General features: G+C 39.0%; 1 protein-coding gene across 1 annotated transcript in view; it reads left to right on the top strand.

Annotated features, from left to right (window-relative positions):
• The window catches only part of DOCK4 (dedicator of cytokinesis 4), a 218055-nt gene that overhangs the window by 68133 nt on the left and 121987 nt on the right, over positions 1-27935 (top strand). The window contains exons 2-8 of the mRNA XM_088529928.1: positions 9970-10053; positions 11058-11098; positions 11917-11972; positions 12801-12897; positions 18638-18786; positions 21776-21860; positions 22762-22913. Of these exons, the coding sequence (XP_088386054.1) occupies positions 9970-10053; positions 11058-11098; positions 11917-11972; positions 12801-12897; positions 18638-18786; positions 21776-21860; positions 22762-22913 (664 nt within the window). The remainder of the gene's footprint in view (positions 1-9969; positions 10054-11057; positions 11099-11916; positions 11973-12800; positions 12898-18637; positions 18787-21775; positions 21861-22761; positions 22914-27935) is intronic.

The following is a 27935-nucleotide window of genomic DNA, read 5'->3' on the forward strand; positions in this document are numbered from 1 at the left end:
TCCATTTGGTAATACATTTTAAGATACTTGTGGGATTACTTCAAGTATCCCTGAAATTATTAACCTTACAGAGGTTACGGATTAGTGATGAAACTCGGTGGCGCTAACGGCATCCAGATCTGCCGGCTGAACTACTGAATTAGACCGAAAAAATGACAAGGTTATTTCTAACCACTGCAGCTACGTACACCTCTCGTAAACCGTCTTATGGGAGAGTTAGATGTTTAAACTTTCCTCCTGTGGTCTTTGAGGAATTTCACAGCAGAAAGTGTTTTTGCCTCATCAGTCAAGGCAGCCGTATTTGCAGTGAGTTGGTAACATCTGTCAGTTATACTCGATGGAGAAAGATAAGCCTCATTCAAGAGCAGAGCGTGTGCATACAGGGTACTTGCAGGTGCTTTATAATCACTGTCTTCCTTAGCGGTGCTTAATTAATTCCACACCTTGCCCAACTGTGCAGCCTTTCAGGAGTTTAGTGTTGCTGGCTTCGTAAGTAAAGATATTTGGATGACCTGTATGGCTGGCTATGAGGCTCACAATTATTGCTAATTTTTAATGCCATTTTAAATGATTTACTTGTGACATAAATCGTTAGGGTTTTTATTTGCTTCATTACTGAAGAAATGACTACTCACGATTAAAACCATGTTTTTAAAAATATGCAATGTAAGTATAATTAAGGTCCACAAAAACAGAATAATCTCAGGTTATAAAATAGGATAGAGAAGATTGGACAGACATTAAAGACACAATAAATAAAAGGCTCCTAGCAGTAAAATGGTAACATCTGTGGTAATTTTATAATGAAACAGTTGAGAGGAGAGGAATGCTTTGTTTTCTTGGCATTCTTGATTACTGTTTATTACTTAAGTGGCAGAAAAGAGTGGAATTCCAAGGGGAGAAGTGGCTATGAAACCCCTGGAATTTCTTGGCTACCGCACTGCCGTTAAGCTGCGTCCTCCCCGCATGGCTCCGGCAAAGCCCAGTGCTGCTGGCACAGCCCTCTCGCTGTCCTTGGCCTTCATGAGGTTACAGCTCTGCAGAGCACGGGCTGTGCCATGGTACTGCAGTCAGTCTGTCAGAGGGCCCCCCAAATTCACAGCAGGACATTGGCCTCTAAGGTTCTTTGGGAAGGAGGAGAACGATGGAGTCACCAGGCTGTGGACTCTACCTACTGTCACACCATCAGCATGAAATTGCCTGGACATACCTATTCCTACTTTTAAATGATCACTGTAGTACATTATTACTCTGAAAAATGTTTGCGTGTTCTGGAAAATCTCTCCTGTGTCCATATTGGTGAGAGACATCTATTTTTCTGCATTCTTTTGTCTGAGGAGGCCTATGACAGAAAGCCATGCAGCCTACCACCATATACAAGAATATCACCCCATGATTTTGTTTTAAAATCATGTGTACCTATGAGTCTCTAATCTATGGAAAGTTTTGGTGAGCACCACATTATCCTTTAATGAGATCCAAAATGCAAGGAATGGTGGTCTGAGACCTGATGCCTGTTATCACAGGTTGTCAGCTCCCCTGGACCTCAGACACCCTCGTGCTGCAAACACGTTAGCGTCCTGTCTTTGCCATATCTGACACTTCCAGGAAGTAGCAAGGAAACTCGCTCTGATTTTAATCAAAAATATTGGTTCCTAGAAAGCTATAGGAAAAACCTGAAGACATTTTCAAGTTAAAGTTGCATCGAAATAACTTTTTCCATGACTATGCTACTAAAAATTACGGCAATTTACTGAACAAAGTTTGAAATTACTTAGTCTTTAATAAAAGTCAGAGTTAAAAGCATAGTTATTTTTAACTGTAGAAGGTTGTTCTCATAATGTCATTAACCGAGTCTAATTTTTCCACTTTCTCCTTTGTATTAGCTGGATTTTTAAGCTGTTGCTGTTTCCAAGTAACCGAGGAGGATGGCACTGTGTCCGCACTCATTATTCAGTGCGGCAGCCCGACTGCAGCAGTCGCTCTGCGCTGAAGCTCTGCACGTGATCACGAGGGAGTGGAACTGGGTGTAAATTAGCTCCTTCGTTACAGCTTGATTGAAGGCAGGAACTCTGTAACTGCTGGAGCTGAGTTTACCTCACCTAGTCTTCACCTGGCTCTTGCAGGTTTTTCGTTTCCTCCTCTGGGCTAAGGAAGGAAACTCTTGGTGAGGAGCTGTATCGTCCTACTCTGAAGTGTGCTAGATTTTTTTTTCTTAGATCTTTTTTGTTTATTTTGTTTGTTTTTTAAGGTAGTCATACAGGTAGTGAAAGTACAAGAAGTGGAAAGGGCGTAACTAACTCCTTAATAGGATAGTAATTGCTATTGGTGAAATGAAATACCTGCAAGAACAGGTAGACACTGTGGCACAAGCTGAAGTCTTCCATTTCCGCTTTCAGCAGCCAGTAGGTGCGCCAGAAAACTAGTACTTGCTGCTTTGTTAGTGCTCAAATAGTTGAAGTGCTCGATAACTAGGGTACCCAGAGGAAAGGGCTGGCAAAACACCCTCACAGGGCTGTGCTGCCATTTGGGGGGATCTGGACAGGTTGGAGAGTTGGGCAGAGAGGAACCTCATAAGGTTTAACAAGGACAAGTGCAGGGTCCTGCACTTGGGGAGGACTAACCCCTGGCACCAGTACAGATTACGGGTTGACCTGCTGGAAAGCAGCTCTGTGGAGAGGGATTTGGGACTCCTGGTTGACAACAAGTTAACCCTGAGCCAGCAATGTGCCCTCCTGGCCCAGAAGGCCAATGGGATCCTGGCCTGCATCAGGAGGAGTGTTGCCAGCAGGTTGAGGGAGGGGATCCTGCCCCTGTACTCAGCTCTGGTGAGGCTGCACCTGGAGTACTGGGAACAGTTCTGGTCTCCTCAGGACAAGAAGGACATTGAGCTTCTAGAGAGAGTCCAGGGGAGAGTCATGAAGATGATTTAAGGGACTCAAACATCTATCTTATGAGGAAAGACTAAGTGAGCTGAGCCTGTTTAGCCTGGAGAAGATAAGATTGAGAGGAGATCTGATCAATATGTATAAGTAACTGAGGGGAGAATGTAGGGAGGATGGGGCCAAACTCTTCTCAGAGGTGGCCAGTGACAGAACAAGGGATGGGAGCAAATTGAAACACAGGAAGTTCCACCTCCATATGAGGAAGAACTTTTGTACTGTGAGGGTGACAGAGCCCTGGAACAGGCTGCCTAGAGAGGTTGTGGAGTCTCCTTCTCTGGAGGTCTTCCAAATCCGCCTGGATGCCACCTTGTGCCATGTACTCTGAGTTTCCCTGCTGGAGCAGGGGGATTGGACTAGATGATCTCTGCAGGTTGCTTCCAACCTCAACCATTCTGTGATTCTGTGAAAACTTTTGCGAATGTTGGGGGAACTGATGAAACTATCATTGACCAGATGGTTGAGTTACCTCCCGTTAGCTGAGATGCTGGTTGAAGAATGTTTGATGCATGTTTGTGCGCTGAGTTGTTTATCTTTATTAAACTAGCCCTATGTTTCTTGGACAGGCTTAAAAACAGATCCAATAGTGATAACCACGCTAAATTCAAATACTAACAGGCAATCAAGAGGGCTCTTTGCCCCTGCTGTCTGTGCTTTGTGTCTTCCAGACCTGGTTATTTGCCTCATCCATGTAGGTAAGTAGCAGTTGCAGTAAGTAGCATTAGTGTATTGATTTTTTTTTGTTTGTGTTTTACCAGTAGTCAGAGAACACGTGTATGAAAGTTCATGATTCTGTAGGCATGGTACTGCTTTATCTTGGCCATGGGTGTGCACTTTAATACTTTTTTAGAAGGGCCTTGAGATGTTTTCACCTCAAGGTGAAATAGACTGAATAGCAATCCTGTCAGTTTTCGTATTTGAGAAAACTCATCTTTTAAGAGCAATCAAATACTATAGTTAATAGGAAATGTTTGCAGTGTTGATATTTTTAGGGTATCCTGAACTAGTTGTAGTTAAAGTGATAAAGTATTAGTTATTAGTTATTAAAGTATTAAAGACACAGGGGCATTGGTAAAATTTAATTCTCTCAATTCTATTAGAGGCCACAAATTCTGTCGAAGCTTTATTAATTTTGATTATTTTGGGAAGGAGAGTAGACCTGGCAGCTTTGCTGGTCCATGTGTGTCTTGCACAGGAATGTCCCTCTGGGGAACCGTGTGAATCTGCCTACCTTGCAGCCTGCAAGTCCTTGTGTCCATCAGGACATCGCTGTGTTCTCCATGAGCAGCATGCAGGGTATTCAGAAGCCCCTTAGGAGTCCTCGACTGTCATCCTCTGGAGCTGTGTTGGATCGTTGTAATTGTGGTGTACTTATTGTAGGCGAGGGAACTTTCATTTTTCCTTTTTATATTAATTTGGGGGTGTAATTTGGGGGTGTTTGTCCTCAGTGATGTGTGAGAGGTTTAAAGATCATTTCTGTATTGAGACTAACAGTCTTATAGATTGTGTCCATTGAAATGGCATTAGATTTTTTTTTCCCTTTCCACTTCTGTCACTGCTTTTATTAGCTTGTTTTTAGTTAGCAGCAAGCCTCCCAGGGCAGGTAGTAGTGCATGAATGAACAGATGACTGCATTGATGACTCCACTGGAAGCATGACCTATAGCTATATTATCAGACCACGCCATCCAGATCAATCCATATGTAGATAAAGATTGTTATGTGTGAAGGCTCTGCACACTAAACTCTGGCCATCCTGCATTAGCAGAGTCTGTCCATGGGGGTTGCTGCGTCTAAAAGTTCTACCTTGTCTAGAAACCTGAAGCGGTGGATGAGGCACCTTCAGCCTCTTTGCAGGATGAAGCCTTTTCTCCTCAATGCCTGCAGCTGAGCAGCTGCTTGTAGGACAGGGCAAGGAAGATGGCTTGGGAATGCTTCTTCAGGGCTTCCCCCAAGAACACTGGGCCATAAAATAAAGTGTTTTAAAATAAAAGTGTTTAAAATAAAATAAAGGGTCATAAAAGAAGCAGGCATAAAAGAACACTCCTCTCTTCCCCACTATGGAGAATAATTAAACTGGGAAGTTATTTGCCTTGGGAGTCTGTGGACACCAGCATGAAGATGGGTTCAAAGCCTGGTTAGACAAGGTTACTAGGGGCTGATAGCTTCAAAATTTTGCAGGGAGAATGGTGTGTGGTTTAGCAGGTCTGGTTTAGCAGGTGCATGTGCTTAGCTGACTGTTACCATGTCCTGCTCCTTCAAATTAATGTTGTATTTTCTGCAGCTGCTTAGAGTGCCAGATGCCTATTGTATTTGCTATCCATAAGAGCTTATCAATGGATAGGTTATTTGCATTTTTGCAATGGTAAACCACTGAATCAGAGGTTTACTCAAAGCTAAAGCCTGTACTGGTTTATGCATCAATTAAAGAGCAACTGCATAAAATCAGCTTGGTTTTCTACCATAAACAAAATATGCAACATTGAAGAAATACTTGGATTAAACGTAAAGCTGGCTTTTTATTGCTAGAGGCCCCCGATTACATTTATTTCAGCTTTTCTGATTATTTTTTTCCTGTTGGTGAATAGAAAAGAAACCCCTTGGAATATTAAAGCCATAAGAGTTGTGCATGAAACTCTTATCTGGTGAAGGAATGACAGAATAAAAACCTTAAAAAGTGCTTTTGCTGCAGAGCAGCCCTGACTTCAATTATAGCAGATAATATCTGGAATCAATAATAGCTCCTGGTCATTTGTCAGGAGGAGAGGAGCAACAATGTCCACCTCATTAGTTCTTGTCTGCACACTTCCACCTAGTCCAGGCATAAAATTTTTAAGAATATAACTAGCTTGTTCTCTGTTGAAACCATAGAGTGTTCCCATCATCCAAGGTAATTATTTACCAGTGTATTTTTATATGGCCAAGTAATTATAAAAGCTGTCCAAGTTTTCCAGGCTGTTACTCCTCTTTTTTCTTCTCCTCCCCTCTTCTTCAATTATGTGAAACCTGAACTTGATATTGTACTACAAATGCTTATCTCCAGGGTAGTGGTAGTTTCTGCCTCTACAGCTGTTGATTCCTTTATGTCCTTGTGTCCAGCTTTTTATCAGTTTAGTTGCTTCTTGGTGATGGAATTGATTTAAATGCACATCAAGCAGTCATCATGAGAACTATATTGCTTTGCACCCTTTGTCAGGGGGATATTTCGTTTTGGAAAATAAAGAGCCTCATGTTTGAGTCTCAAATGCTTCTTTGTAACACTTGCATGTTAGATTTTAAAGATATTTTACTAATTGCAAGTAATGCATATTTTTTTCATAATAATATTAAGTTCTTTAGAAAAGCAAAAGGTGAAAAAATGAACATGGTGTGTATTTATTTGGTGTGTGCAACTATTGTGTGTATGTATATATGTAAGTAGATATATGTGTTTATATATATGCAGTCAGTTCTGTGGGTATCATGTATAGCGACTTCTTCAGTTTGGTGAAGGACACCTTAAGCCACAGCTGCTGCCGAGTGACTGACTGTATACTGGCTGCCAGCGTGAGGAAGAGCCTCGTGGACGTGGGTCGTGTTGCAGAGCTGTGTGGCCGCGGGAGGAGAGGGAGGGCAGTTCCATTCATCAGATCCGTATTGCAGCTTGGTTGCGACTCCTCTGTCCCCACTGAATCACTGACCTCCAAGGTCTTCCCCGTTAGAACTGAAGTGGCTCCTTCTGAAACTTCGTTATCATCTTCCCTATAGTCTACTTAAATACATACATATGAACCACAGAGAGGGAACAAAAGTATAGCCGCCTTAAATCTTGGTCCGAATTCTGTAACATGACTTGAGGGATTTAGTAGAAAATTACCAATATAAACAATTTTGTAGTAAGTTGGTTTTCCTGTGCGTAGTCATTCATCTGTAGATTCCTGTGCCTTGCTCTCAATTCTCTACTGCTTCCTGGTGCACTTCTCATCTGAGAGGCTTTGCTGAAGAACGGGGTCTGCATGTCCTGAATCCAATCAAGGAACGAGGCCTCTCTGCAGGGCAGGCCAGCAGTATGGGAGCACAGTCAAGGAATGTGCCACCTTCGTGGTGTCCTCAATTCTCCTTCCCTTGGACTCTGCAGGTTTTCCTTTTAGAAGATATTTCAAGATTTTTTTTTTGTTCCCTACGTGTGATCTAAAATGGGTTCTAGCTCTTTTCTACTGTGTCCATATTCTTTTTTTTTTCTGTCCTAAAATGTTTTTAATGCTGAAGCTTCCCACTGAAAGAAAAAAATCTTTCTAACAAGTCTAATAACACAGTAATAGAGATTGAATGTCACAGCAAAGTCAGATCGTAACAGTATAACAGGATATATTGTCTCATAAGGAAAAAAATGTTGCCTGTTTTTATTGCATGTGGTTTAAAAATAAAACTTCTCACAAATGTTACAAAGGCTTGGTTTCATTTTGTGTGCTAGTGCTACTCTTTACATTTTGTTGATTGTAAGGCGATGGGTGCTAGTTTGGCAGGTTTCATGATGTGCTGTTCTTGCAGGCAAGCAAGGTGATGTGAACGACACCTCCTATTGCAGTGCTGTTAATATAATTTGAAGATCAATACAATCTGTATTTGAATTTTCCTCGTGTTCAGGCAGAACTTCCTGTGCTTCAGTCTGTGACTGTTGCCTCTTGTCCTGTCACTGGCCACCACTGAAGAGTGTGGCCCGCTTCTCCTGCTGCCTTCCTGTAAGGCCCTTACCCACACTGATTAGATCCCCTCTCAGCCGTCTCTTCTCCAGGCTGAACAGGCCCAGCTCTCTCCGCCTCTCCTCATAGTGTAGATGCGCCATCCCCTCATCATCTTCATAGCTCTACCCTGGACACTTTCCAGTGGCTCCGTGGACCTCTGCTACTGGGGAACCCATAACTGGACACCGTACTCCAGATATGGCCTCAGCAGGGCTGATTAGAGGGGGAGGATCATCTCCCTAGACCTGCTGACAACACTCTTCCTAATGCATCCATAAATTGGCCTTCTTGGCCACAGAGCGTGTTGCTGGCTCATGGTCGGTCTGTTGTCCGCCAGGCCTCCCAGGTGCTTCTCTGCAGAGAAGCTCTTCAGACACCAATACAGGCTGGGGCCTGACAAGCTAAAGAGCAGGGTTCTTCTTACCTTATCTTTCCAGCTTGGCCAGGTCCCTCTGAGTGGCAGCGCAGCCCTCCGGGGTGTCTGCCCTTCCTTCCAGTTCTTTATCATCAGCAAAATTGCTGAAGGGGCCTCTGTCTCTTCATCTAGGTCATTGCAAAATACTTATTTCTATGCAGGCGAAGCACAATTTTTAAAAATTGATGTTGGTTTTACAGCTGAGTTTGACCGTATTGATAGTATTAAAAAAAAAACAAAAAACAAAAAAAACTGTCAAACTGCTTGAAAGCAGTTTTTTTTTTTTTTTTTGAATAGTCTTCGTTTCCAGAGAAACCTAAGATCTGCACATTTGTGGTGGCTAATTTGTATCCTTGTCAGTATTTACCCTTCCTGCAGAAACACATTTCATACTACATTTCAAAGCCGGACTAAAAGGGAAGGCCATCGGGTGCCTTCCCTGGGCCGCTGCATGTGCAAGACTACCCCGAACTCTGGTTTAAACCATCTCCTCTTCCTCGGCTCGTGTGTGCTGGAACTTTCTGCTGCAGATTCACAGACTAATTTTAAATTTACCTGCCTGCTGAGGGCTGAGTCCACCCAGACAAGGGCAGGCAGGCGGGTGGCCCCTTCTGTTGTGACCGCAGGTAGTCAGGGCCTGCGCGGGGGACAGGCTGCAGGCAGGAGACCAGAGCTGCTGAGATGGAGGTTAACCTAGCAGCTGCAGCTCAAAGTATTTCAGTCCCCAGGGAAATGTGATTGCTTTACAGGTACATCTGTGCCCATGTGGTTTCCTTTTTGCTTTTCAAGTAGGAAAATTTGTTCTCTTGTTGCTGAGTGATTTTTTTTTCTTCCCTGTGAGATTTCTGTTTTCTTTGCACATCTAGATTGGTTGGTACTTGATAGGAGCAAGGCGATAGCTTGGCAGCTGGGCAATTTTTCTGTTTCGTGACCTGCTGACATTGGTACAACACAGTTTGCTTCTTCAGCTTCAAAGTTAAGCTCCAAAATAATATTACAGTGCAGAGAATCAGCTCGCTTTCACTTACTACCATGGTCTGCCCTGAATCAGGGAGTATTTTAATTCAGGATTTCAAATACAAGAGTTGAAGATTTGATTTATTTGAATTCATGCCTGTTTTATTTTCTCCTAATGCTTGCAGAAATAGGCATTTCGAGTGGGTTTTTTTTTTTATTATGTTTAGTTTCTAAATTGGCTGGCTGTTCTTTTAACAGTAAGAATATACGGCTTCAAACCTGAGGAGCATTTGGACGCAGCCCGGTGGGTGTTTTGCTCGAGGCAGTTTTGCCTCAGGTGGGAAGGGCCTTTCTGCAGCTCTGGGCGTGCGCTGCCCTCCTCACCGGGCTTTTTGGGTCTGGGAGGTGCAGGGTCAGCACCAGGCGTCTTTTAGTGGCTCCCCCGGCAGTGCCGTTTGTTGTTTGCCAACTGCCAGCCATTCCCATCTGTTTGGGGTTAGATGGAGGTTTTATGTGGGTCTGTAGCACCCACTGAGGTGATGTGAAATGGGCTCTTTCCCTGCCGTGACAGGTCAGTGGTGTAGATAGCAACACAAGCGCTGGCGCTTTCAGTTAGCAGACCTGGGTTAGTCTGAATATCTGGAGTAACACCCTTTCTGTTCTTCTGGGTAGGTACAACTAGCTAACAGTGTTTGCCAGTACAAGCTCTTCATTCACAGATAGTAGGTCAGTAAATGGTTTTAGTAAGTCCGTATTTTTAACCTTAAAAAATTCCTTAGTCTCTGGTCCTTTCCATGGCTTCTTAGGTTTTGGTGAGCTTGTCTGTTCTAGCATTTAATTTCCCTTGTTAATATGCTATTTTTAATAATAAGAGTATTCTTGATTTATATTTTAGTGGTGTAATTAATTGAAACCTAATATCTTTTTTTTAGTAATAGCTGGTTTTCGAGGGACAGTCCCACATGGCCTATCACTGGAGATTGGCGACACCGTTCAAATATTAGAGAAATGTGATGGTAAGTTCCCAGATGGAAATTCTAGCCATAGTGAAGTCTTATATACTGTTAATTTGAGTCCCATTACTGATCAGTTATTTTTTAAATGAATACCTTTTTTAAAAGTCAACAGTAGAATACATTCCAGTCTACTTTTTTTTTTTTTTTTTTTTTTTTTTTTGCAATTCAAGGGAATTCAAAAGCCCCAGGTGCTTTTTGGTGATTCATCCTTTTTATTTATTTTTTTCTATTTAATTGCCAGAGTTAAAACAACAAGGAATTCTCAGTGTGATTCTTCTGCTTTCAAGCAATATCCCAGAGATGCCTGCTTCCAATGGGCACCTTTCAAATTCACGCGAAGTCACAGGTTTAGAAAACACAAGTCACAAAAAAAAAAGTTTACAAAGTCACAAAATCTTACAGAAGTGTAAAAATGTTTCTCTGCCTCTGTTCTGAGATAGAGACCACTAGTATGATTTTAACAAATGTCTGTTCCTAGAGTAAGGGAAAAGAAGCTTCATTTCTTTCCTAGTGCATTTTTTAATATATTACCTGAGGTTTCTCTGTAATTTTTTTGATCACTTAAGATGATATGGGTGTTTTTTTTGTTTGGTTAACATCAGGATTATAAACTCTTAATCTTCTTATAACATTTTTCCATTACAAAAGGTTTCGGATCTGAGATTTTGAATCAGGTATGTTATGAATTTTGTTTAGTAATGTGGCTGATGGATCATGAAGTCCAGAAATGATTTGTAAATATTATGGGGAATATGAACCATTTCCCCTTTTATGAGGAGTGTTGTCCAGTGCAAAATAAATCTATATTGCACGTTAGATATATTTAAGATGCAAGGTAATAGAGAAAATTCCTGAAAGTAACGGGGAATATATGGTGAGTCCACTAATGACTCCAATCTGACAAAATTATGTAATAGCCTATCTGTTCAAAGGGAAAAGATGAAATCTCTTTGACACATGGAAATGATTTAAATGCTTTAAAAAAAAATGTTATTTCTTCGCAGGATGGTACAGAGGATTTGCCTTAAAAAACCCCAATTCTAAGGTAAAAGTGAAATTTGGTTTTATGTTCTTTGACAAATATATTATTATTTTTTTAAAAAGTTCATAGTCTCTGCTTTTATATAAATTTCCTTGGCTTTCTGTGGAGGAGCTAAGTGAGCAATAAATTCAGTCCTAGAGTCTAATCTTGTGCTCACTCCTTTGACCTTGTTTATAAGTTTTTGTTTTCCTTCAAAAACCATAAGCAGTTAGGATTTGTTTTTACATCTCCTGTCTGTTACTGCAGTTCTCAGCACATGCTGGCTGTCAGTGCTGCTTTGTGCTCTGTCAGATGTGTTGATAGAAGTTATGAATGGGTTTGCTAAAGATGACTTGACGTGTGAAGAAATAAGATGTATGTTTTTTGCTTTCATAGTATGATAGAAAACAACTTTCTGAATTGAAATAAATTTCCCAAAATAAAAGTCACAAGAGATCCTTGCAACTCAGTTTGCTGATACTGCTTTGTCAAGAGCCTTCCCTTGTGATTCTGCAAATTTTGGCTCTTGAAGGAAAGGCCCGTAGCAGCCTCTCAACAATGGCCTGTGCATGTGCGGCCAGCCTGGGTTCTGGGACACAGGTACAAGTGCAGGGTTGCACATCACACAGTCCTGGAGAGATGCTCTCCTGAATTATGTGTGTTCCTGAGGAGCAGGAACGCCCCTGTGGGCAGTTACTACCACGTAGCAGACATGCTTATTCCTCAAAGGCCTGACCTGTATATTTGTGGTAAGAAAATATAGGCAAAAGATGTATGCAGCTGTACGTTTTATAGAGGAGAACTCATTTTGTTTTTCCCATTTGTCCCATTTTGTTTTTCAGGGTATATTTCCATCCAGCTACATTCACTTGAAAAATGCATGTGTCAAGAACAAAGGGTAAGTAAAATTTTCCCAATTCAAATATTTAAAGGTGGTCAGTAACTTATACCAAAGACCTTTTGCATATAAGGTAAAGAAATTATTGTTCTTAACTAATCCAGAACCTTCACTTGGTCATATAATTGAAATGGCATATTCTCTATAGAGAGCAATTGAGAAAATTAGTCTGTATTAGTCTAGAGTAAAGAGAAAACAATTGCATGTTTTCTTACTGTTGTTTTGTTTTAAAAGATTGATTTTTTAAACATTATTCTGTATTGGAGCTTGCTATTAAACTATTTTTTAAGTTTAGTCGTTTTTCTCTAAGGACACTAGCTATTCCATGGCAGACAAGCTGTCATTTTACAAAAAAATTCTGACAAAATAACATAGCAATTCAATAGTAAAATATTTCTTCAATGTAATAAATGAAATAAGTTTCTATATTCTTCAAGTAACAAAGAAGCAGTATTTATTTTTGTAGGAGTGTCTTTGGAGCAGCATCTTCTGTCCCATTTCTGTAAAAACAGATGTCAAAAAGGGGTGGCTGGGGTGCTCACCTGGAGTGGCCATATCAAGATTTCCTTGAAAATGCTGGAATGACTTGGACCGAAAAGCAGCGTGTGACTTGTTGATCTCGTAGTCAAAGATAAAACTGGGCTACTAGGAGCAGGATTTCACTAAAGGCTCCTGGGCTGGCTAAATGAGACACAAATAAATGTCATGGGTTGAAGGATCTCCTTGTAGGTTAATAGCCATTAATGTTGGTAGAAGTAAATCTTTATTTTAGCAGCAATAATGTGGTTTGCAATGCTTCTGAAATACGTGTTCTTCTGCATGTTACAGACAATTTGAAATGGTTATTCCCACAGAAGATTCTGTTATTACAGAAATGACGACAACTTTAAGAGACTGGGGAACAATGTGGAAACAACTTTATGTGGCAAGTATCAGAAATCATATTGCTTTGGTAGAATACCAGCTGAAAAGACCAGGCTTTGTTATATTATAATTATTTTTCACTTAGGAAGAAGAGAAAAAAATGCTGTTGAAGATTTTAGACAGTTTGAGGTTTTCTTTTCTTGTCATATTTATTGTATTTAACTTTTTTTTTAACTCAGTATGCTTTTCTGCTCACTGTGTCCTAGCCAGTAAATTAGTCAGAAATTCTTCCCTTGTTACTTTCAGTCATTTCCTTCAAAAACGATAGGATTTTGAAAATGAGAGAGCATCTGGTTGATGTTCTTGAATCCAGAGATTCAACATGTGATCATGCATGGAAACATGTGTAGAAAGGGTAAATGGATCTTTTTCATACATGAAAGACCCGAATGTAAAATAAACATACAGAGAAAAAAAAAAGATTTAGAAAAATGTACTTACTAAGAATTATAAAATAAAGGCATTTTCAAGCAAGCTGCTGTTCAGACAAGATATTAAAATGTCATAGTTGCTCTTAACATAGTATGGAAATAAATTGAGAGGAAAATAGGGGAAGATTTTCCAGAACTCTTTCCTATGATTTTGATTTGACTGTGGTTTCTGATGCCAGATCATTTTGATTGGATTAAAAAAAAAAACAGAACACAAAATATTTAGGTAGAATGTCAAGTAACTGCAAGTCTAAGATATTTTTCCCATAGCATCAATGATGTTTTGAATTTAAACTGCTAGACAGAAGAGATTTGAGAACAGTGAGGTGCATAATTTTTCTAAGAGGAAATGCCTGCCTCAAAAATAGCTGCCAAGATAGGAGAGCTTTAATATTTATAAGTTCACTTTACCTTTTCCATGTTCTTTATTAGTAAGGTCAACATTTCTTTTGCTTCAGTCAATTTGTCCCAATGCTTATATTTAAAACTTAGGAAAGCCTTAGGGGAATGTATAAAGCTTTAACAACTTCACTTCTTTTTTGAACTAAGAGTATTTGACAACTGTAGGAGTTGAAAGTTGTTTCCCTCCCCTCCCTGCCTCCTAACCCTCTGCCTCGAGTAAGGCAGCGGGGTGATTGAGAGCCGCGCTTGCAGGAGAGGTTGCAGAAAAATCTACTTGTAAGGAGACTCAGAAATTTCAAGTGAGAAAAGGGATGATTGTGTAATCTAGTCTGACCTCCTACATAACTAAAACCAGAGGATTTTCTCTGCTAGTTTGTTCTTTGTGTGAAGGTGCTCTACTTCAGTTCAAGCAAATCTCTTAGCAAAAAAAAAGGTCTTTTGTTTTTCCTTTTCGAATGATGAATTAAATATCTTGTAAGTTGTTCTAATTATTGGCTGTTTCTGCTGTTAAAATTTATCATCTTATTTTTTGAGTCTTGTCCAGTGTAATCTTCTAGCCATTGGATCTTAAGATTCCTTTCTTTGCTGAATAAGTTTAGGAAATCAGTGTTGCAAAGCTCAGTGTAGATACCTTGTGGAAGAGGAAGATTATTATGCAAAATGTCTAGGTCAGCTGATTAGCTTCTTCTCATTTTCTCATATATTTTATTCACTCACGTGCTCATGTATTTGTATGCACCAAGATACATGTTTTTTATCTGATCAGGCTCACTTGTTTGGAACCCGCAGGACAAGGGATGCCAGATGTGGAGGCCTCACTGCTGGCAGGGAGGTGATTTCTTGATTAGCAATGAAGAATTGACTTTGGACTGGCTTGTTGCACACATTAGGAGCAGATTCTGCTTTGGATCTTCTGCCTTACTACTTTATCTTACCCTGCTTAAGCCTTAAGCAGGGACACCATGTTTCAAAATTATTTTGTTTTGCTTATCTGGAGATTTTATGGCTCTGGTTCTGTTCTCCATCTTCCTATCATCTTCAGGTCAGTTTATTTCTCCTCTTTGTCCAATGAAGTCCCACCAATGATGCTCTCTAGCAATAGATGCATACCTTTCCTCGTTCTGTCACTTCTTGTGGTGCTTATATATGCATTTTTATATTCCATTCACACCAATCTTTGTGTTTCTATAACAAATCCCCAAATCCCTACAGAAGGTCCTTCTATGAGAGCTGTTCCACTTTAAAGATGTTTGAAGTCTTAACTTTCTACTTAATTATCTTTAGTGGATTTGTCTTCTCGAATTTCACTTTGAAGTGTGCTCTCTAGCCTTAACCATTCCTGTTTTCTGAACCCATTTTGTGTTTCCCGGAGCACTTCTCCTGGACTGGATACAGTATTCCAGTAATAGCTGGGTGAGCACCGAACATAGAGCAGCTATAAGTAGCTATTTTTCTTTTCTCAAAGAATGACCTTGACATGTGTTGTCTCTATATACCTTGTTTATCACCTATTCTGCTTGCTCTGTATGTGTGATCTCTTCTGTATCTAAAGTCTTCATCTGAAGTAGAGATTATATCAGTAAATCTTCCTCTCCCCCCCTCACCCCCAGATATTAATAAAATATTAAGTAGGGAAGGCTAACCTATCTTTGCATGGAGAGAGCTCTTCAAATCTCAGCCTCCTGATGGTTCCTCATTTATAATCTAGTTATGAGTCACCTAAGCAGCTTTTACCCCATTAAATAAATCATATTGATTTGGAATTATTCTAGTGTGTTAATCTAAACGCTGTGCAGTATCAATAGCATTTTGGATGCAGACTCCCAGGACTTGCTGATTTTGAAGTATCCACCTTCACCAGTAGCTAGGCCACTTTTCCTCTTGAAGGTTACTACCACTTGAGTGCAAATGACTGTTGAATGCAATTGCCATTTCTCTGACTCACAGAAACAGAGATCTGAAAGAGATTTCAAATGATGAAAGTTGCAGCCCAAACCTGTGTACTGAGTCAGGATTGAATAAGCTTGGTCTGTCCCTGACAGAAGGTTGTTGTTTTTATGATTACAAAGTTTTTCTAAAATGGTACTTAAATCACTTTGTTCTAGATAATTAAGTTTCAGTTTCAGTCTACTTGAATGAATTTGTGTGTCCAGTTAATATGTAAAGAAATAACCTCCTATTGGCTTTCCAAAGGATCTGCTAGGTATTGAAAGACTTACCATACCTTCCCTCAGCATTCTGTCTTTTTCTGAAAAAAAAAAAAAAATCAGTGCTGGTAATCTTCCTTCTTGTTCCAGCTGCTCTGCTCTGTACCTTTGGCAGTGTGTTTAATCCTTAACGCTCCGTGTCCACAGCTGAATCCCGTATGTCAGCAGAGCCCTTGCCAGGGCTGCACTCAGTGCATGGTCATTGTCTCTCACAGGGATTTGCCTGTGAAGTTCACTCCCCAGTGAGCTATGTTGCCTCCCAGCATGAATTACCTTCATTGGTAGTCCATAAATCCACTGTCACTTCCTACAGTGTTAGTGCCTGCCTCATTTTTCCTTGGTTTGTTTTTGGCCATTTGAATTCTTTGTAGCAATAAGTGTTCTGTCTCTCAGTGCATCTTGCAGACGTTTGAATGCTTCTCCCATTTATCAAGGTTGTACTGAGCTTGTCCTCTAGACGATAAGGCCTGAAACTTCACAAGCTTAGTTCATGCTGAAAATACGGAACAGAGCGAACTTGCAACACATCCCTGCAAAACTTGATATTAGATGTTTTCCTAATGCCACAGCGAACCTGCAATAACCACTCCTTGACATCTGTTTTAGAACCAACTTAGATATTCATGTTATTTCTCTGGTTGGTGAGATGACACCACCACCTTTCATGCAGACAGGAAAGACACCTCCCTAGCGTGTCTTAGGCACTTTTTGAATAACTTTGTGTGAGTTAGGTGACAAATGCTGGGTCTGGACAGTGATATTGTTTCTGTTTTTTTGAATATTTATCATCTCCAAAACATTAAAGAACATTTCACTGTCTTTTGTGACATTGAAGTCAGAGTATCTTGTTACATCAAGAGTACATCACTACCTTTCTATTTTCCTGTCCGCCTATTCTAAATAAATTATACATTTCTATATCAAAGACTAGTTTTACATAAATTGTTTGGAGTATTTTTCATGTGGATTTTCATGTGGAGTAGTTTTGTTGAACAGTAGAGATATATCTGAGTGTAGATACTTTATGCATTTAATATAAAGAAATATATCAGTACGCTTGCTCATTCTGGTACAAAAAAGAGCAAAAAGGTGATTGCCTTTGTGAACGGAACCACATTATATATTAAGCACAGTTGTTGGCATATCTGCTTGGCACTTTGAGATATGAATATCTCAAAAATAAGCAAATCTAAAGCTTAAAAAAATGAAACTGTCAAACAACAAAATGTTGAGTTTCACTGGGATGTTAAATATTAGCAACACTCAGATTCAGTTGAATAATTTACTTAAGCAAAGCTCAATGTCAGATACTAAAAAGAAAGATGTACCTTAATTCGGTATTTTTTGCACTTGAGTATTTACTGTACAAATGAAATTTCATACAATAGTGTCTGGTGGAAAACTGAAGGCATAGCGTCAGCCTATTTCTCCGTAACTTTCCTATAAAGTCTTTTTCATCTCTTGCTGCTAATTCAAAGGCTATTTATATGAGATCTGATATTGTTTGGTTCCTTCTACTTCAAAAAAATTGTATGTTCCTATTCTTCTGTGTTTTTTTTCCTTTGGCAACTTTTTTCCTTAACTACTGTTACTTTTGGGCATTCAAAATATACTGGGCTTTTTTTGTTCTGACAGAAAGCGAAAAGGAACAATAAATCAATGTCAATTTTACTGAGTTTACAAAATAAATGAATCTGAAATGAAAAATGTATATGAAGCAAAATGTTAGAAGTTTGGAATTAAAATATTATTGACAGAATCATGATGCTTCTAAATTAATTTTGGCTTTTTGTGGCAATTGTGATGGAGATGTAGCTTGACTTTTGTTCCGTTTCTTGATAGGAAAAAGGAAAAGGGAAGAGGGAGTTTTCATGATTTCTTGGCAAGAATAAGCAGAACATATCTGAATAAGAATGTGTTTTTAACTTTGTGCGATACGTCATTTAATGGAATTTGCATTAACTTATTCAAGCTAAAGTTTCCTAGACAAACTATATTTAGTGAAAACAGGTAAAATAGATGAAGGAAGAATTAAAATAAATACTACTAGTTGGTAGGGATTATGGGAAATGGTTTACATGCATAACTAGTGTATAACTAAAGTAGAGTAGAAGGATGAGGTTTAAAAATAATAATATTCACATAATTTCTCCTACTTCTTGATTAGATGAGGCAAAACTGTCCTCTGAAATAAATTTCTGACTGTGATACTATTTATTTAGAGTGGTGTGTACAGTTATATCCATGCAAGAAATTAGTAAATGGTACATTTTTTGTGCTGCATGGTTCAGATTTTGCAAGCAATGAGGTGTTGCTTTTTGATCTCCTTGTGTGTAGGCATTCAAGTAGTCTTGCATTACATAATCACCTGTCCAGCTTTGGGACAGCGCAGAATGAACATGCTCTTGGAATAACATAATACTGAGATGAACCTCTTTTTTGTTGCATTTTTGTCATATCTGTCACATAAATCAAACTGTGTGAAGATGAAGCATAAGGAGCTGGGCTGAAAGGGAGTATGGTGCAACCACTGCGTTTGTGACAAGGGTTGAAATAAATGTGTGGTGTGTAAGTGATGGGATTGATCGATAACTGAGAGAGACCATAAGTAAGGAACGCATTTCCGTGATTCCCCTACCATGTATGCATTATCATTAGCTTTATTAGCTGATGTAGATCTGATTATTTGCTTCTCTCACAGAGAAACGAGGGAGATCTCTTTCACCGACTGTGGCACATAATGAACGAAATCCTGGACCTGCGACGGCAGGTCCTGGTTGGGCACCTCACCCACGACCGCATGAAGGATGTGAAGCGACACATCACCGCTCGCCTCGACTGGGGCAACGAGTGAGTAAAGATAACTGCACAAGAGGGGAGTGTAATCGAACTATAACAGAAAAAGTTTAGGCTTGTGGTAGAGTGCCTGGAACAAGGAACAAGTTTCTGGCAGATATTTTGATGCCTCTTTTTTTTTTTTTTCCTAACAAACTGCCTTTTTATGTCCAACATATTTTAACAGCAACAAAAAAAAATGAATGGCTTTCTGTAAAAATATATATAAGTATTTTATGTGCACACGTGTGTATAAACGTACAGTTTCACACAGTAGTGGTACTATCTGTGAAAGAGCTTCCTGTTAAACCACCTTGAAATACACACCTGGCCAGATTCTTAGATGGTGTTGGCTAGCACAGTTCCATTGTCTTAGCTGAAGTTAGGCTGGCTGCCACTAGCCCCTTTTGGATTTGTCTCTTGTGATTCATTTCTTACCTGAGCATCTCTAACATGCATCTTGTGCTGGGCTCTGTGCCTTTTCTTTTACCTCAATAACTAAGAAAAGATCTAACCAAGCTGTATCCTGCTGATTTTTAATAAAAGCAAAAAAAGCAGATACTATCATGTCTTTGTTTTTTAAACACCTTCCTTCTATTTAAAAAAAAAAGTCACTTCAGTATTGGTAAATGACCAACAGGACAAAGAGTTATAGGGATAAAAAATAAATAGTGTAAAGTGTGATAATGAAAATGATTTTTAAATCATTTTCCAAGTACACCTCACACTGACCTTGCTACTGCCTCATGCAGTTTGGAAGGCTGGTAAGCTCCTCACTGTGCCAGCTCGACCACACGCTGGAAAAATAAGCACAGGAGGCTACTGTGCACTCGCTCTCGTTACTGAGAACAGCGGTGCAGATGAGCAGTGCCTTGACATGTGCAAGGAGAATAAAAGCAGACCTGACTCTCTGCTCTTGTGGCAGTGTCCGCTCAGGATCTTGTAATTATTTCTTAAGGAAGTGCTAGGTATTTATGTTTAAGAAATGTTAGGTTTGTGCATTGCTTGGCAGCTGAGTAGTATGGGCAATATGAAGATGAAAAGTACTCCTAGTAACACAGGCTTTTGCTGCTGAGCACTTTGAGTTTGGAAATGTGAGATAAGGTGAAAGAGACTCTGCCGAATTTATTTTTTTGATGGCATATTATGCAAAATGTGCTTTGCAGTGCTTCTTAGCTAGTAGGAATTTGATAGATTGACGTTTTGGAAGCACATAAATAAATGGACCTGCGATTAAATTTGATAGTTTTGACTGAAGGTTAATGTTCTCCCTTATGCCTGACAATCTTTTCTTTCTCCCATCATGTTTGTTCTTTCTTTCACTCTTTTTTTCTTTTCTTTTTTTTTTTTTTTTTTATGGGGGCCCTGAGGTTTATACAAAGATCGTCTTGTAATCTTTTTACAGAAGAGTAAGTCTGGTGAAGTGAACTAGAATCTTTCCTTTTGATTCCAAGGGGTTTTAGATTAGGTGCCTACTTAGAGTGTGGAAAAAAAAAAAATCGTAGTACTTTATGTTCTCCTGCGAAAGGAACAGTGGAAGAAGAAAGAGCAAAAAAAGCATGGAGGAAAGCAGAGCATAGATATGGTCAGTTTTGCGTGAACATATCCCATTCAATATTGTGTTTAAATGATCTCTTTTTCTAAAAGGTGTTAAGTCAAGCAAAGTTTTGCAGCTTTTCATCTTGAAGGAATTGAGATGGATCATGTTAGAAATAGTAAAACAAACTGAAGCCTTCCCCCCACACCCAAATCCTTGGGTATGAATTAAGTGCCACTTGCTGGTTGTTTCACAGAAAGACAGAGAAAAATCTCATTTTAAAAATCTAATCTTAGTCATATTTTTTATATTCTTTTGTCTTGCTCATTTGTTTCTCCCCGTTTTCACTCCCTGCAGTTCCATTTCTGTGAGATAAATTCATTAAGAATTGTCGAAATATTTGCATCCAATGCCAAATATTGCCAAGCTTTGAGAAGATCCTCATGAGTAACTTCTTGGGCAAGGCTCAAGTAATTTTTGTCCTGACAAAGCGAGCTTCCTGACCCAGGCGCAGGGAGAGACATCCCAATTCAGCGACCTTCCTTGTCCCTAAAAGTGCTTGGTGGGGAGGACTCTCATTAAGAAAGGAATAGCATGATTTACTCTCGTTTTTACCTTATAATCAGTTTTCCTCTTGCACACTTTCCAAGCATTTGGGTGCTATCTCCAAAGAGTTTTCTTCAGCCTGTGTTTTATTCAGTTAAACTCTGATTAAATACAAACCTCTTCAACAACAGAATAACTGGCTGTTACAGCCTTCTGCAGCTGTCCTTACCAGAAGCTCTGAATACCTACAAGAGCAGAAGAGCCTCTCCCCTTATTTGTGCTAACCAAAGGGAAGTGCCTTGGCTTTTGAGAGGTCATCTCATCTTTTTCTAATCTTTCAAAACATTTTTTTTCCAAAAATTTCTTATCTTTCAAGATTTTCTGAAGTCAGCAGAAGGAGTCAGGCTGCTCCTTTTATTCTTGCTCTTATTTTCAGCATAGTAGAAGCAGTTAAGTTTTATTCCTATTGATTCAAATTTATTTCATTATTTAATACATAAGATACAGCCAAGGAGGCTTACCATCCAGCCTAAGCTAAAAATAGGTTGGTATTTTGGCATTTGATTTATTTTTCAATTTTTTTTGGAGTTGCCATGCAAAATGACAATGCTTGTACTAGTCAGATCTTACTCTCTCTGCAATAAGAAAGCTGAAGGCATAAAATTAAAAAAGAAATTGAAGAATTATTTTGATAATCTTACAAAGTGAAGAAAAGAGAGTCATCCACAAACAGTGACTGCAACTAGAAGAAACACATCAAAAATGCTTTAGCATTTACACCGTTGGAAGAAGTATTTTTGTTAAATGTGAATGGAAGTAATAAGTTGTATTTCTTATCTTATTGCCTTTGTATGAAGAGGCTAATTACCTACTGTTACTCCACATGCCTTACATCTCATTATTTCTTTTCCTTTTGTATAGACAACTAGGACTTGACTTGGTTCCAAGAAAAGAATATGCTATGGTGGATCCTGAAGAGATCAGCATTACAGAGCTCTATAGACTGGTATGTGAATATAATTGAATGGTAACTTTCTTCTACTTAATTGAAAATGCTTTTTTTGATCAAATACATTGGCATTTGGTAATGTAATGGGTGTTATAAGTAGATTTCTTTTTAGCAAATATACCTAATTCTGTGGAGATATTTTGATGTGATATCAAGTCTGTGTGCATATGCATGTGTCTTCAGCATAATTATTTGTTAATACTTCTATTTTCTGAGGTATTATTAAGATTATGACTGTTAGGATAAATTTAATAATCAATAAAAGCTTATGAGACAATTTTTCATTAGTGCTTTAACTAGTCTGTTAGTCTCTTTGGTAAGATTAGTCAAAAAGTAATCATATACTTGTGGTACAATTGCTGTCACTGTTAATCGTACTCGCCCACTGGTCTATTCAACTGCATTAATGTGGATGTCAGTTAAAGCGAAGAAGACAGTTCTCCTTTGGATGTCTAAGCCTGCTCTGATGCAGTGAAAACAGCCCTGGTATTTCTTACTCTGTTTTAATCTTCATTGAGGTCTAAGAAAACACTCTAATTATTTTTTCTGAGTTTTAGCTCATGTTTAAGTGCTGCTGTATTTACAGTAATACATTTCTGAGCTTTATTGGTTTAAGATTAAACTTGTATTTAAACCACGATAACTTATGGGTACTTAAATGTATAATATAAGACCAAGAAAAATAAGATTGCTATGATTTGCTAGGGAGCTCAAATTATATACTTGATCATTTTAAAATTTTGATAAGATAACTCTTAAATTGTCAATAGCAGTAATTTATTACTTTAGAAACATACCTTTGGGCAGGTCATTCCAGGAGCAGATTTTTTAAAAAACTATCTTTCGTTCTGAGATTTTTAAGACTGATTCAAACTGGCTGTTTTGGTGGTATCTTTAGATGGAGCATCGTCATCGAAAGAAAGATACACCAGTGCCAGCCAGTAGCCATCATCTTTTTGTGCAGATGAAGAGTCTAATGTGCTCCAATCTGGGAGAGGAACTGGAAGTAATCTTCTCACTCTTTGATAGTAAAGAAAATCGCCCAATCAGGTAACACAAATTTTCACCGAAATACCGATTTGTACGTAAATGTTATCAATGTTTGCTGAGTGTTTTTATTTAAGTAATAATCTTTGCATTTAAAAACGTGCAGAAGATTGTCTAACACATTTTTTTTTTGCTGCTTTTTGTAATTCAGTTATTATCTTTAATAGTTTGTTGTTCCACTCTAGGTTTAAATATCTTTTTTCTTCACCTTGTTTTTCTATTTCAATTCTCCGTTTTGTTTCTGTGTGGGAGCACGTATATATGTACGGATATGGATGGGTGTTAGTTCCGTGAGCCATAGATCATTTTTCGATATCTATTTTCTTCTCACCTAATCAGTGCACTTCCAAAACTCTTGAATTTCCAGAAACTGGAACTGTTGCTTCCTCTGTAATATTTATGAAGATGAATTTTCCTACATACATGAAATTGGAAGGATACCCTTGGTCACTGAAATAACAATCTTTTTATAATGGGAACATACAGTTCAGTGAGGAGGAACTTGTGCTTTAGTGAAATTCTTTAGATCAAAGAATTTGATTTTGGCTTCTTTCAGCTTGGAGCTGCTCTTCTAACCATTCTTTTTGTGCTCAAGCTGAAATTCTGACCAAGCCCCCATAACCTTTTAATTTTTTAGATATTCACTAGTTATGTCTATTCCCAGCATGTCTGTGGCCAAGAGTGAGGACCCAGAAGTGAACAGGAGTGAAATTGCGATGCGCTTAGGGAACAGGAGCACAGGAGGAGAGTGAGGTTAGTGGGAGAACCATTCCAGTTCCTCTCGAGAAATTGTTCAGGAAGATAGAACCAGCCATAGCAGCGCTAAGTGCTTGTGTGCTGGTTGTGGGAGACTGGCTTGAAGGCCCCCACCATGAATATGCAGCTGGTGATAGTCACTACAGTCTTCTCTGCTTTCCTCGTTATAGAAAGAAAATATCGGGGAGGCAACAAGCATTTTTCTTGTGCTTTAAGAGTGGCCATTGAAGAAAGACTTGCTTTGAAGCAAAAAAAAAAAAAAAACCCACATTTTAAATGAGACAGCTCACAAATGCACTGAAAGAAATACAAACCACTGATTTGAGCACCATAGGGTAATAGGTGTTGCTCCAAATGGCTACAAAGCCATGGCATTGTAATAACTGTCATTTTATATATGGTGGTAGGAGTTTGGAGGCCCATGTGGAAATTGGTTTGAATGTGACAAAATGTCTGTGGTCTGTAGATGAGGAAGATAACTAGCTGCTACTTTGACTGAAGGCACAGAAATGTGCCTTCTTGTAGACTCTGATGTAGTATTTGTTGTTGATCTGATAGAATTTGACAAAAACTGATTTTTATTGTTAATAAGCAAGTAGCATAACAGCTGCTAAATACCATCCATTCAGATGTACACATTGGACATTACTCACCAAACCCCAGTTTCCTGTTGTTTCTCAGGATGAAATATGCATTGGGGAACATCTCCCGTGTTCGTTCCAGGGAATGACACAACAGGTGATGAATTTAGGAGAGAGCTTCAGACCTCGACAAAAAACAATTTGTGTGCTATGGATTGCTGAAAACAAGGTTATGGCAGTAGTGGTGGCATGAAAGCAAATGGATTGGATTTCATGTTCACATGAAAGCACACATTCTAGAGCTGTTTGTCACATGCTTGCTGTGGTCTGACCTCTAGTTATTGATTCCTGACTCCAGTGTCTGTGTGCAGCTGCTTTATTATGTGTGAACTTCCTCATCCCATTACTGACAAGCCTTGAAGCAGCCCCTTGTCATGAATCCAAACTACCTTCAGAGCAGAGAGGAATAACAAGATGAATTCTGTGAAGGCACTTTGCTACCATCTGTAAAACACCCTCCTTTCCCATCCCCAGAGAAACCCACCAAGAAAAATGAGAAAAAATCCCTCAACATAACCCCCAAATGTAACCAATAGAGTTTTCACAAGAACAAATTAAATACAAGCTGTATCTGTATAACAGAATTAACAGGGATACAAAGGTGTCCAAGCTGGAGATTTTTTTTTTTTCTTGGACCATGTAAACGGATCTGAAGGTATGAGGTTGGTTTCTCATTTAATAGAAGCTGACAAGGTATTTCAGAGGTCTTTAGGGCCTCGCTACAGCTGAAATAAGCAGCCTCCCTCAGAAGGGAGACACGTGTGAGAAGGTTGTATGGGCGCTGCTGCCGCGGTGGCCGTGGTGCCGAAGAAGGCCCAGCCCTGCCCAGAACCTGCCCAGTTCTGAGCTGCTTAAGATCTCTGCTTAAGAGTAGAAAGATATGAAAGTGGGTAACTTAAAATGAATTTCTTTAATTTGTTGATTATGGTATTAGACTTTGTTTTTTTAAAATTTATCTGGGCTTTGTTGCTTTTTACCTCAAGGGTCAGTTCTGCCAGCACTATAAGTATGCTAAGCTTTCCTCCGGTGTGCAATTCTGCTTATTTTAATTAGGCAATTTAAAGTAGAAGCTCACAGGTGTCTTGCTCTATCTGGCTGCATATTCCTGCACAGGTTGTAAGGAACGTTTTCGTGAACTGAGTACGTTACTGATAAGACAATGTCATTCTTACTTCTATACATGAAACAATTAGATCTTGTGATAGTCAGTTTGCACTTGTTTGTTTTTTTGGTTGTTGTTTTGTTTTGTTTTCTAATCTAGTGAAGTCTAGAATGACCTTGAAAGCTATTCTAGATTTTTATCTTCCTTTATTTTGAAGCTACCCAAGTAATTGCAATTATTGATAATGTAGATAACATGTAACCTTATGTGGAAGTTTGAGCTTTGAAAACAAAAGATGTTTGGTAGCTTTGGGAATGTGTGTTTTAATGGCTGAGTTTTATATTAAAGTGCAGGAATAAGTTTTCCTTAGGTCACTTAGTAAAGTTGCAGTTTTCTTTGTGTATAGAGCTGACAAGATTTATGGTACAGCTATTGAACAGTGAAATGTAATGAAAGATTTTTTTTTCCTGCTGCTGTAGCTGAAGATTCCCTCTGAAGAAAGCATACCATAGCAACTGGGTCAAAACAAGCTTAAAAGCAGAAATCAGAATATGTTAACAGTTTTTGTATTTATTTGACTTAGTTGTACTAAGAAAATATAGGACATAACAAAATATAAACTTGTGAATGTTAATGCCAGATTCAAAGAATTGTATGTATATAATATAGAAGGAAATTTAATATTGAAAATCCACACCTTGATTCTAAATATCGGCACACAGATGCAGAAATACACATTTTTTCTCTCCCTTTATTCCTTTTGATTTTTCTTCTGGAAAAGCTCCCATGAACTAAGTTCACACATTCCTGGCAGGATTGGATTCCCACAGAATGCAGTGTTGGCCACTGCTCATCTTTGAAGAGACAAGATAATGTATGAAATTCCTTTCCCACTTCCTATAATATTTTAGTGGTGATTGCTGTAGTAATAAGAGGCAGTCCGTACTGCATGGGAGGTGGGAAATGTGGTTTGAATATTTGAAGGCAGACCAGGAAACTGAGCATGGGCTTTGCTTTTCTTAGAGAAAGGTCCAAGCAATTAATATAATTCTCTTCACCAACATATCCCCTTGTTCCTCTTAATACAAACCAACAAACAAACAAAAAAAACTCACAAAATGCTCCCTGCATGCTCGGCATTTAAGCTGAGTATGTGCCCACTGTCACTTCTACTTTCTCTGGTGATGCTTCATTAGCAAACAATTGGTCCTGAAGGAGCAAGTAGTCTACCTTTGGGGCAGGAGAAGGGCTGCTTTCCACCTCTACGTTCCAGGTGGGAGGCTCTTTCTGTCGTTGTGAGGGAAATGCCAAGTTTAAGAAAAATGCCAGTGCTTGTCATCTTAGACTTAAGGCCTGGATTTCAGGTTCAGAGACATTTTAACTTAAGGTCTCTCTGAATTATGTATCTTGGTTCCCGTCACAGTCCATGGAGATCTAGTTATAGCCAGTGAAGCCTAGAAAGTGGTTCAGCTATGAAATGTTGGCGTCTACTTTAGGGCATGTTGGATAGCTCTTTAGAGTCCATAGGGTGTATTGATTAAAGAGCTGTTCAGCATACTCTGAGGTATATTTGATGTGAATTCATCCTATTTCTCTCTTTTTTTTTTTATGTGACTACTTTGGATTTCATCAAAGTTTGAGATTCAGAGTTGTTGGTGAGAAGAAAGAAAGACTTGGTGCTAGATTCATAAATGATATACATACTTAATATTGGACATCTGACTTCTAGCAATTAGGACCTTAGAGAGGAATTTGTGAGGAGAAGCCTCATGAATTTGCTGACTACACTTTTAAGTCATTCATTTTCTACTTAATTGGCACATACTCATTTCATTTTATTGTATGCAGAGTTTACTAACTTAACTTCCGAGCTGCTCAGTAATACTGCCCAGTAATACTTGTTATCACTTGAATTACCAATGAACAGTTCAAGTTATCCCTTGATGCTTCCTGTGAGGTTTTCCTTGGTGGTTTCTTACTCTGTCGTTCCATCCGCCTTCAGCACTCTGTGCATTCTGAGTTCTGAATTCTTGAAGATTCAGATCTTGCATTTTGAATCATGGTATTTGTCAATGTAGAAGTCTATGTTGTAATTAGTTGTTTGAGGTTCAGGAAATCTTTGAGATTTTCCCTTGCTAAGAAATTATTGGCAGATTCTGTGTAGTAAAGCCAAAGCATGAAGATTCTTAGGCTCCCTGCTTTTAGAGAGCAACGAGTGTGGTGATGTTTCAGCTTGTTTCAGGGATATTTTCTTATACCAGCACAAAAATGATCTAAAAATGAACTGACCAAACCTCTTCTCCTGCAGTTAAATCACATGCAGTATATGATACGTATTTTAGCAGATTGCACAATTAACATGTTGTAGTGGCAGATTTATTCAGAGAAATAAGACATATGCTCGTACACACTTTTGCCCTACTTGTGCTCATGTCACAATGCAGCAGTTTGTTGCAGCAATGATGACCTTAGTGTAGCTAGAGGGCCCATTTACATCAGAGCGCTCGAGAGCTCCAATCCTTTAAT

Source organism: Tinamus guttatus, unplaced genomic scaffold, assembly GCF_059628265.1.
Source record: "Tinamus guttatus ecotype Peru unplaced genomic scaffold, ASM5962826v1 Tinamus_guttatus_pri_ptg000355l, whole genome shotgun sequence".
Taxonomy (NCBI): domain Eukaryota; kingdom Metazoa; phylum Chordata; class Aves; order Tinamiformes; family Tinamidae; genus Tinamus; species Tinamus guttatus.